Source organism: Aethalodelphis obliquidens, unplaced genomic scaffold, assembly GCF_003676395.1.
Source record: "Aethalodelphis obliquidens isolate GAN/ISIS:26980383/991018 unplaced genomic scaffold, ASM367639v1 scaffold7, whole genome shotgun sequence".
Classification (NCBI taxonomy): Eukaryota; Metazoa; Chordata; class Mammalia; order Artiodactyla; family Delphinidae; genus Aethalodelphis; species Aethalodelphis obliquidens.
In genome coordinates, this window is record NW_020837951.1 from 31499799 (window position 1) to 31512244 (window position 12446).

General features: G+C 36.7%; 1 protein-coding gene across 4 annotated transcripts in view; it reads right to left on the minus strand.

Annotated features, from left to right (window-relative positions):
• INVS (inversin) overlaps positions 1-12446 on the minus strand; it is a 145280-nt gene that overhangs the window by 58307 nt on the left and 74527 nt on the right. For all 4 annotated transcript variants that reach the window (XM_027105365.1, XM_027105362.1, XM_027105363.1 and 1 more), the window contains 3 exons: positions 10236-10416; positions 7606-7715; positions 4078-4249 (listed from right to left, as the gene is read on the minus strand). In XM_027105365.1, the coding sequence (XP_026961166.1) occupies positions 4078-4249; positions 7606-7715; positions 10236-10416 (463 nt within the window). The remainder of the gene's footprint in view (positions 1-4077; positions 4250-7605; positions 7716-10235; positions 10417-12446) is intronic.

The window sequence follows — 12446 nt, forward strand, 5'->3', positions numbered from 1 at the left end:
TGGGTACTAATATAATGCTGGGAATTCAGCAGGGAACAAGATAGCTAAGGTTATATTCTCATAGAGGAAGCAAAACAAAACAAGACAAGAACACCGAAGTAATAACATTTAAGTATTAGATGGTGATGGATGGTATAATTAAAGAAGTAAAAAGTATTTTGATATATAGAGTGACTGGGGGATTACTTTTGATTGGTGGTTAGGGAAAGCCTTGCTAAGGTGCTGACATTTAAGTTGAGAGTAAATCATAAAAAAGAGACAGCAAAGCAGAGATCTCAAGGGAGAGTAGTCTGGGCAAAGAGAACAATGAGTACAGGGGTAGGAATGAATCTATGTGTTTAAGGAAGGCAAAGAAGCTGCAGCACAATGAGTGAGAATGAGGTAAGTCAGAAAGGTAGAAAAGGCCAGACCATAAATGGCCATACAGGTCAGAGTGATGGAAGACACTGAAGGGCTTTACGTAGCTGAGTGATATTCGATTTATGCTTTCAACAGATCACTCTAGCTGTTTTGAGAATGCATTATAGTAAATTAGAGCGTAAGCAGGGAGACGAGTTAACACTAGCGCAGTTGACTGGGTGAAAACAGTGGTGGCTTGAACTAGGGTGACAGGAATGGAGATGGAGAGAAGCAGAAAGATTTAGATTATATTTTGGAGGTGGAGTCAACAGGACTTCTTGACAGGATTTGATGTAGGATCTCTATGTAGTCTGGGAACAGCCCTAGTAATTCTAATGCATACTTGAGTTTGAAAAGCCTGACCTAAATGGCTGAATGTTAGTTTGGCCTAGACAAGATTCAGATGGGTGTGAGAGACTTCAAAAATCTGAAGTGTGTCATATGGAAGACAACGCAGAGTGGAACATTCAGTTTGACAAATTTTGGCTCAGTATAAGGAAGCGCACCCTGATAGAGTGAGATTAAGATGGAAGTAATGGGTTCTCTATATTGGAGCTGTTCAACCAGAGGCTGAAAGACACTGGGGAGATGTCTTTGGTGAAAAACACTGGTGAGAATGTTATAAGGCAAATTAAGGCATGATATATCTGTGAGAGTTCTGTGATTTTCACATTTAAGAGCATAAGAATGCTTTTTTTTTTTCTCCCAGATGAAATTTTATACAACATCCAACATATAAAATAGTTAAGAGTTGAGCGGTTCTGACTAAAGTAGGGGTAGAGGGTTACTCACTTAAGCATTTACCCCTCAGCAACATTTCAGGTACCTCTATAGGAACGTGTTGCTCTGAAGAACATGGTTTGGAAAACCCTGGACTAGATTTAATTTTAAGGTACTTTTTAATTCTGAAATTCTACAATTATGTAGTGTGGCTTCAAGTATGCAACAGATACTCTTCAGACAAATATCAATGTCAAATTTTTAAAAAACAGACCAAATTTCAATTAAGCATAAGACAGAATTAATGATATTAAATGATATTAAATGATATTAATGATATTCTGACTTTTTTCATTTATTTTAAAACAATCTTAGACTACTATTGCTGCTCCCTCTTTGAAAAAGTACCACAAGTTTACCTAGGAGCTTTAAAAATTATTTTCAATAACTTTCTGTTATGGAAAATTTCAAACATATTCAAAAGTAAAGGCAATAATAGTCCAATGAACTCAATATTGTCATCACCCAGATTCAACAATTATGTGTTGGCTAACCTTGTTCCATCTAACTGCTATCCATTCCCCCACTTCTGATTTTTTGAAGAAAATTCTAGAGTCATATGCTTCCGTTTGTGAATATTTTAGTATGTCTGAAAGACAAGGATTCTTTTTTTAAACACAACCACTGTATCAGTCAGAGTATCTCTCATATAACTCTAACAGATAGAATTCAATATGAAGAATTGCTACCTTTGTACTGAAGAACTGAAAAAGCAAAAAGGGAACAGTAAGGTATCACAGAGGCAGTAAATGCAGAAAACGGCGAGCAATTCTAAGACTGAGGAAACAAAAAGAAGAGGATGGAATTATTACAACTTTAAACGCTCAGAAGAGGCACCCGGCAGAGCTGAAGCTCAGACCTCAGAGGAGGGGCTTTGCTTGGCTGTTGCGGGTATCTCTGAGGAGGGTGCTCTTTGGCGGCTACCGTGAGTGCTGGAAAAGCTGCAAAGTGAAATTAACTGTTGCCACTGGAACAAGCTCTCAGTACTCTGTTGTGTGAGACTTACTAGGGTAATGCTGACAGGAACGGGAAACAAAAACAAGAATAGGAAGCAAACAGGAAGATGCACTCCCCTGCTCCTCTTCCAGCTTTCCAGTCTCCCTGTACTGCCCCCTATGGGCTGACTCCCCTGCTGGCAAAGAGGAAATGTGGTTTGCAGAGCCCCAGCCCCAGTCAAGCAAAGAAAAGATAGGCCCATTTTCATACCTAAAAAATATTAACAAAAGTTTTGTAATATCAAATATCCAGATAGTGTTCACATTTTCCTGAGAGCTTTATAATTTTTTTGTAATTTATTTATTTGAATCAAGATCCAAATAATACCCATATATTGCTATTGATAAGAACTCATTTTTAATTAAGGCAAAACAACTCTGTAGAGGGACGATGGAAAGGAACTCACCTGCATAGAACAGAAATGTCAGGAAGGTATCTCTGACATATAATAAAATCTCCTTAGGATAAAGAGCCCAGGGAATGAATGAATTTGAGAGGAATTTATGTCTCAACCCCAACCATGATGCACATTAGAAAGGCAACTTTGGTCGACAGAATGCAAGTATCCTAGCCCATACTTTATTAAAATACATGAAAAGTTAAACAAAGAGTGATGCTAATGATAAAGACTGCATACTAATACAAGTCTGACAAAAAAATTAAATATTCAAATCATTTATAAGCTCAGTGTCCTATGCGTCTGTACAATACTCCTTAAGAAGCTTAAGGTCTACTATGAAGCTTTGGTATAGAAATATTCAATACTTTAAAAAGTTAAAGCCTTTACCAAAATTGATATTACCTAAAAACTCTTTTTAAAAAATTAGAAGGTGAGATGGTCTCGGTATAGGGAGGGAGATACGAGGTGTAGCAACTCCATTCCCCTCTGTCCCCCAAGTGCTACATCAATAGTGTCGGTGGTCAAGAAAGATCTTATCCAGGATAACAGGTAGGTGCAAACAGCTCTAGTATGTTTCTACAAATAAAAAAACATAACATTGAGAAGCTCATAGCTGAGGTTTTGTTCTGTTCAGTGTTATTGTGCTGTTGTGTGATTTTCCTTTCTCTTTCTGACTTGCAATTTGGATATACAGGTGTCCCTCGATATCTGTGGGGGATTGGTTCCAGGAGCCTCTATAGATACCAAAATCTGAAGATGCTCAAGACCTTTATATAAGATGGTATAGTACAGTGAATACAAGTCAGGCTTCCATATCCGCAGATGCAAAACCCTCAGATATGGAGGGCTGACTGCAGTATATAAGGAAGAGACCTCTAAGGTGACAATGAGTGTTAAAAAACTTATACTTCTCTTACTAATCAACACATAGTTAGAGGGCTCTCTTATTAGAAAAAGAGATTAAAGGAAGCACCTAGTAAGAGATTTTGAAGCTTTGAAGCTTCTAGAGCCATGGGAGGTTAACTCTGAAATGGGAGATTCAGGATGCAGCAATGCTGTTCAAAACTGAGAAAAGAGCATATTAAATGAGCCTGGTGAGAACATACTTAGATGTGTGTGTTCTCTAAAATGTAATTCTAAATGGTTGAAAATATAGTTAATAATTGCTAGGTAGGTATAGTTTTAAAATGCAGGTTCATTCTTTTTTACACAAAGATATATGACCAGAAGAGTTCCCGCAATCATGTCTAAGGAGCAACAAGGCTTGTAAATCAAATGCCAAGATTCACTTGGTAGAAACACAGGCTAATTTTAGCCATAATACTCGGAAGAAATAAAGCTGCTGCAGTGATGTCCTGGCAACCTAAACTTAAAAAGTTAAGATGAAAGTCAAACAATATTAGATTAGGAACAATGGTTTCAACTTACTATTTTGCAAAATAGCACCATCTACACCTTGAAGCTTGAATGAAAGCAAACTGAATATGTCTGCCAGTTCTTACCTGTACCTCCATACTTGTCTGCCATGTTAATGTCAATGTCAGATTTTAAACTCAGCATAGTCCTAAGGACGTCATCACTGCCTTTCCCAGCAGCCCACATAAAGGATGTTCTTCCTTCAAGGTCTGAATCATCTTTTACTGAAGGATGTTTTAGAAACACTTTAACTGTTTCCTGTAAGAAAACTTCATTTAAAAATTTGAGACAAGAGAGTAGCATTTTCTTTGGTAAGAAAGCCAGTGTTATATGTGACTTCCACTAAGAAGCAAAGTATTTTTTCCTCTATTTTTTTTTTTTTTGCAGTACACGGGCCTCTCACTGTCGCGGCCTCTCCCGTTGCGGAGCACAGGCTCCGGACGCGCAGGCTCAGCGGCCATGGCCCACGGGCCCAGGCGCTCTGCGGCACGTGGGATCCTCCCGTACCGGGGCACGAACCCATGTCCCCTGCATCAGCAGGCGGACTCTCAACCACTGCGCCACCAGGGAAGCCCCTTCCTCTACTTTTGAATCAAATGAAATTATCTTTTTATGAATAACGAAATTACAATTTCCATTGAAAGTAACAATCTTCTGTCCTTATACATTGGTTTTAGTTTTCATAGCACTTCAAAAATATAACCTAACTCCCTCATTCAACATTCTAATAATTGAGAATGATCATCCTCAATTAAGTTTAAAAACTCAACTGCAGAGAAGCCTAATACATTCTCTCACTGTATGTTTTGTTGTTATTTTTAAAAATAGTGCATTTATCAAATAATTATGGGTGGTTACTGAGAAATGCAGTGTTCAATTCATCTAAACAAATATTTATTCAGCATTTCCTACATTCAAGGTCCTTCCTCTATAGAATCATACAAAAATTAGGACCCTTAGTAATTCTAATAGTGTTTAACAATTTTAACGGGGGTTAATATTCATAGCATTTAAAATTGCATCTTTCCTCAAAACTCAGATGCTTACAAGCTTTTAGTAAGATCATAGAAACTTTTGCTTGAATGGAAATAAAATAGTTTCAGAAGAGAACAATTTCTGGAGGCGGTGAGTTGGTCAAAAATGTACAAAATGTTGATGATCAATATTTCAGAGCAAGAAAAAATTTAAGGGCTCATCTCGTCCAGCTCCTCATTTTACAGATGACATTTAGACTCAAGGTCATATAAGCATTGGTAGCAGTTAACAGGAGTAGAATGCAGGGTTAAATCACTTCACTCTTTCCACTGTAACACACACTGCTTCCTCGTCTTAAAACTAGATATTGAGCTACTGAGGTATTACAGCTTAGTGCTCCTTAGGATCTAGTGTATGTCCTTATTAAGTAGATTTGAATAAAGAAATAAAATTTTGGGACTTCCCTGGTGGTTAAGAATCCAGTGCAGGGGACACGGGTTCAATCCCTGGTCCAGGAAGATCGCACATGCTGCAGAACAACTAAGCCCGTGAGCCACAGCTACTGAGCCTGCACTCTAGAGCTTGCGAGCCAGAACTACTGAGCCCACGTGCCACAACTACTGAAGTCCGCGCACTAGAGCCCATGTCCGCAACAAGCCACTGCGATGAGAAGCCTGCACACTGCAACGAAGAGTAGCCCCCGCTCGCCACAACTAGAGAAAGCCCATGTGCAGCAATGAAGACGTGATGCAGCCAAAAATAAGTAAATAAATAAATTTATTAAAAAAAAGAAATAAAATTTTAAAATGTTGGTGATTTGGGGGGTTTCTTTTAATAATTTGCAAACATTTCTTTGTTGAGTATGTTTTCTTAATGATGAATGTTTGCAAGGGTTTTATGGGACTGTTGTTGTTGATGATGTTTTTTAAAAAGAGAATTTCAACCTTTTGTGAATTAGTAGAGTCCCAGGAGATCAAGGGACTTGAAACTGAGCCTATAAAATTTGCATAATTATTAAAAAACTTAAAAAACCATTTCTGTAATTGGCAGATTGTCTAAAGCAAGTGTTTCTTTGAATAAACATCTATAATGTTCTAGCGTTCTTTCTTACTTGCATTAGCGCAGTTACTTAATTACTGGTTTCTGTACATAGGTTAAATTTGGAGTCTAAGACTTGGGTTCAAGATCTTGAGCAAATCATTTACTCTCTTGGAACCTTGGTTTCTTCATCTGTAAGTAGGGATAACATATCCTTTCATAGGCCTATGTTGAAATATGGATTGAATTCTGATTTCCATAGGTTGAGTAGACTGGGCCAATTGGATTTCTTATCTATGTGTAATAAGAATGAACTCCTCCTCAAAAACTCTGTATTTTTCTGAGATCTTGGGAGATAATAGAAGATAATGGTTTACCAAAACTTTAGGTGATATATAGAATAGACTTTTAGGAATGCCAAGAAGGGGGATGATTGCTATAGTTGCTCTGGGTATCAGAGAGAAAGAAAAGTGGGAAAATAAGATGTTTTCTCAATCCAAGAATTCAGTGGATTCAATAGTGCATTTGGGGAGGTCAGGAAGATGGAATTATACTATGCTGATGATAACATTCTCATAATTTAATGAAACCAGGTGTTTCACTATGCACTCTCATGTAGAAGGCAGCAAAATCCACTGTGACTGCGTTAATGTGTGCCTCTTTGGATGTGTCTCTAGTTCTTAGTGGCCACTCATACTCAGGAGGCTGAAGCAGCCTAGACATTATCATGTTGCTGGCTGGACTGAGTGACATAATGGATGAGAAAGTACTTTGTAAACTGTAAAGGGTGGCAGGAAGGAACTATTAATAATAGTTAATATCTTTGGATATATCAATAATTCATATTTTTCTTTCTCAGATGTACAATATACAAAATTATTAGCACAAATAATAATAACAATGAATGCTATTTCTTGAATACCTACTCTATGCCAAGTATTACCCTAGGCACTGGTCATAAACTTTCTCTAATCCTTACAATAATCCTAAAAGAAAAGGTATAATTATTCTCATTTTACATATGAAGAAACTAAGATTCAGAGAGGTTAAGAACTTATGCAAGGTCATACAGCTAGCAAATAGCACAGTCAGGATTCTAGCCAAGGTCTATCTAGTTCTAAAGCCTTGCCCACTGCCTTCAGGACAATTACAGATTGCCAAACACTAGACTGTCTTTAGTGCCTTACAATTAACAAAAAAGATTAAGTACACTTGCAGTAAAGCAAAATGCTACACTGAACAGTTAAAATAAAAATTCTTTAAAACTTCCCACGTGACTAACAACTTTATAAAAATTCAGACTATCACCTGAATCAGAGAGTGAACAGTATGAGCAATTGTTAAAAAATAATTGCTACACAAACACACAAATGAGTACATGTAACAGTGTGAAACCTGAATAAGGTCAGTGGATTATATCGATATCAATTTCCAGTTTATGACATTATATTATACTTTTGCAAGATGTTACCACTGGAGTGAACTGAATGAAGGGTACACGGGATCTTGCTGTCTTATTTCTTACAACTGCATGTGAATTTACAATTATATCAAAATAAAAATTTAATTAAAAAAAAAGATAATTGTCATGGTTTACTTACAGCGAAGTTACTCTGAGCTGCATAGTGCAAGGGTGTTGCTCCTTGGCTGTCAGATGGGATGGTTCCAGACTTATTTCTTTCTAAAAGGAGATGGACAATCTGTGCGTGGCCTGAAAGCAGACACAAGGTAGTTATCACATAAAAGAACTGATTCATTTATAATCTATTTAAAGGAAAGGGGTAAGAAAAATCATTAGCACATAAACCAGCATTCACAATGCCCAGTGCAGCCTCTTCTAACTTCTCACGAAAATACATGATTATGTAGCATAAAGGCAAAAACTTACAACACTAAAAACTTAATGCTTCAACCAGGAAGGAAACGACTAATTATAATAGCCAGATTGAGAAAAAACTGTATTAGGTATCCGCTCACTGCATCCCCTGGCTTCACCTTATAAAACTGCTCATAAAAACAGAAGGCGGCACGTTAGAAGCCAGCCCATCTCAGCCATCAGTGTCTCTAGTCTCCAGGTTCCATTGCACCATCGATCAGAACTGCACAGTTGTCCTCTTCTGCTATTCAGGAGGACAACCTATAATACAAACTCTTGTGACCTCTGAGGCCTTCTATCCACCCCCTCTAACCTCCCTCCCCCAATTTTTTAACATCTAGGCAGTGATTTCAAATCCCAGAAAACAAGTGGGCAGGAATGATGAGGTGGTAGTAGAGAAACATGCTCTGCAGTACACTTTGGAGGATGTGGATGTGGTCTCCACAAGTGAAGAACTGTAGAAAGGATCAAAGAATAAATAAGCCTGGTAATAGTATATTTAGGAAACCTGAATTTCATACATGCCATTGCTTCAGTGTATAGGGAATGAGGCAATGAAGAAGATGCCACATTAGCAGAGCAACAATACACTGCATGAAAGCCAGGCAGAAAAAAAGGAATTTGAGTGGGAGTTGTGCTCGTCTACCTGCTCTCCAGCTATGGTTTGAGATGGAGTTCCCCATAACATGAATGGGCAAAAACAGGATCAAAGGCAATCTATGCACATAGTCAATCTAAATATCTCTCTCTTTTTTTCTTTTTTTTTGGTACGTGGGCCTCTCACTGTTGTGGCCTCTTCCGTTGCGGAGCAGAGGCTCCGGACGCACAGGCTCAGCAGCCATGGCTCACGGGCCCAGCCGCTCCATGGCATGTGGGATCTTCCCAGACCGGGGCACGAACCCGTGTCCCCTGCATCGGCAGGTGGACTCCTAACCACTGTGCCACCAGGGAAGCCCTAAATATCTCTTGTTTGAAAGATAAAGAGAAAAATTCAGTAAAGGCTATACGAAAACATACTCTAGGACAGGGAGAAAGGAACACCATCAGAAAGAAGAAGAGCATACCTCAGAAAATGATCTAGAGAAGGATCCAGAGGAAAATTTCAGGCAACTGTTTGGCATCCTTGACTTTTGCAAAGAGATGGCCTCTATGAAATGAAACAGAATATCCTAAGAAGAGAATAATCTAAAATGAAAAGGTAATGGAAGGAGATAAAAAGGAAAAAAGCTGAGATAAAAAGAAATATGGATGAGAGAAGGAAATCAAAATATAACCTAAAATACAATCTATAAGAGGCAGAAAGAAAGCTGAACTTGTGAAACACAAGTCAATTTAGTGCTGTGGAGACAAATTTGCAAAGTCCTCCTAGAATGCAGAGGAAAAGGGATGAAACTGCACCTTGAAATGAAGTCTAAATAATAATTATAAATCTGACTATAAAACTGAATGCAATCATTTAAAAAAGAGATTATGTGTAATTTAAAAACTAAGTCCATAATAATAATGGTTTATTATAATTATTAATATTAATTAATAATTACTATCAGATTATATTTACAAATACCCAAAGAATGATAAGTGAAAGTGTGCTAAATTCCTCATTTTAAATAGATGGGAATCAATAGACACAGTTTTGCTCTGGACTCTGACTTAGGCTTAAAAATTTAAAAGTAACTACTAGTAGAACCTAAAAATCCTCCTAAAACATTAGGCAATTCAAAACCAAACAACAACGAATGTAATGCACACACCACAAGGCAGAAAACAAAGGAATCAGGAAAAAAACCAAAACACTAACAATACTCAAAGAGCAGAATAACAGAAAAAAGATCAAATTATACAATTTATAACAATGATTATCAGTGGGTAAAACTCCTTCACTAAAAGAGAAAGACTTCAGATTGCCAAAAATCAGACACATACACATATATACTCTCTCATCTAAAAAAGTGATCCCCAAAAAGATGTCAAAGGCATATCAGGAAATATGATGAAAAGGAAATCAAATATCATAGTATTAGCTCACACATAAAATTAAAGCCCTTCTCCAAAAAAGCAAAGGCATTGAATGTGATGATTATTTTATATTTACATTTGTCAACAAATGTGCATTACTTTTATAATAAAAATGAAAAGACACGATGTTGAAATTAATATATAACAGAGAATACATTTTATATTGCTAAAATTTAAGCATACAACAGAGGGATTTAGGTATAAAGTGCCACATATCAATTAAAAACTAAAACAATTAAATAGGAGGTGGGAGCTGACAGGGGGAGAGAAGCCATGGAAAATTTCCTATACTCATGCAGTTCCTCCTGCTGTTGATCCTTGGTTTCACATTCAACTCACCTAGTAAAGCTGCCCAGTGAAGAGGCGTTCGAAATAAGTTATCATAAGATGTTATATTGCAGCTTTCGTATGAGGTCAGGACATCAACCACTGTCACGTTCCCATCAGCAACTGCAAAGTGAAGAGGTGTTCGACCCTCATAGTCTTGCCAGTTCAGTAAAGACTCTGTTGGAGCAGCATCCTATTTTTAAGGAACCAGAGACATACATGGAATCCTTACTAAATCACATTTGACATAGTATTAACTGAGAAATTTTTGAAACCTACATATTCTCTCTCAGCAGAAGTGATACATTCAGAAAAAGAGTATACAGTCTAAATCTTTAAAAATTAAATTTCATATTTAACTATAAAAAGTACAGAAAAGATACAATAAACATGTACCATCTATCAATAGATTAAATAGGGATCAACATTTTGCCTAATGTGCTTTTTTTAATCTCTTACAGCTTCAGCTAAAGGCATATGTTTTGTATTTTTGCTTCATATATATACATCCATAAACAACAGTTAAATTTTGTATGTGTGTTTTCAATATTTATACTTATGTATTATACCATACATATCCCTGAATTTTTTCTTTCAAAATTATACTTTTGAATTTTTAATTCCAACACAATACATTTGGGTATCTATGATGATACTAGTCCATTTGTTAAACCACAATTTAGTTAACCATTCTCCTACTGAGGGATATTTAGGTTATTTACATTTTTTCCCACTATTAACAATAATGCTGCAATGAACACGCTTCCTTTACATGTCCCTTTGTGGCACATGTGATTTTTCTCTAGCCCAGACACCTAGATGGGAAATTGCTGGGTTGAAGGATATTTGTATCTTCAGCTAGTATTGTCAAACTGCTCTCTAAATGGCTGTACTAATTAACACATCCATGACGATGTGTAAAAGCTTTTATTTCCCCACATGCTGGTACATATTAACCACTTAGTATTATCAAACTTACAACATTTTTCCCCTTATAGGTATGAAAAGCATTTCACTGATGTTTTAATTTGTATTTCTTTTATGAATGAGGTGCAGTTTTTTTAAAATCATATGTTCATCGGATATTCGGTTTAAATTGATAGTTCACAACATTTATTTTTCTACTGGATCTTTGCAGCAGATATGATGCATTGCTTAGGTCCTCCTTCAAGACTAAAGGACCTACTTCCCCAGCTGCTGCAAGTGCTGCCAGCAAATGACTTTCTACTGTCATCCTTTTGGAATTGCTTCAGCTAAAGAGAGTTACCTCACCCACGGTCAGGTCCCTTCTCAGATTAGGTCATATCCAAAGCCAAGCTCTCTTGTCCAAATTTAAGAACTCTCTGAAGGGCCATCCCAGATTTAGAGCTGTCTATACAGTCAGGCTATTTTACAAAAAAGAGTATTAAAGGTATTATAAACGCTTCAAAAAAAGAAGTAGAATATTACCACAATGGTATTCTAGGGCCTTGAGTCTCCCAAGGACTTAGATGCATTTATAAAGGAGAAAAAAAAAGCCAAATCTGTGAGGAAATAAGATATTATGAGTGAGAATCATCCTCCAAAGACTTCAGATCTTGTAATTAACACATAAAGAATATAAAATAACTATCTATGAAACATGTAAGAAAATAAAAAATGAAATAAAAGGTGAGCAAGGAACAAAAATTCTCAAAATGATCAGGCAGATCTGAAAAAGAACCAAGTAGAACTTTTAGAAGTGAAAATGTAATCACTAAGATTGAAGACTAAATGAATAGGGTAAACAAGAGATTGGATGCAGCTGAAGAAAGACCTGGCAAACTGGAAGGCAGATCTGATGTAATTACCCAGAATGTAGTAGAAAGAGACAAGATGATAGAAATGTAAAAGAGAAGTTAAGAGACATGGAAAGTAAAATGGAAAAGTCTAAAATATGTATTCCTGGAGACCCCATAGGCAGGAGTAGAGAGAATAAAAGAGATGCAATATTTAAAGAGATAATGGTTATATATTTTCCAGAAATGAGATGCAATAATCAGAATGTATACCAAACAGGAAAAAAAAAAAAAAGGCACACCTAGACAAACCGTAGTAAAACTGTAGTATGCCATATAGAAAAATTTTTAAAAGCAGCCTGAGAGAAAAGATATCTATAAAGGGGTGACATAGACCAATAACAGGCTCTTCAAGAGGAATTAATGAAAGGCAGAAAGCAGCAAAATGACAGTCTGAAAGAGTTGA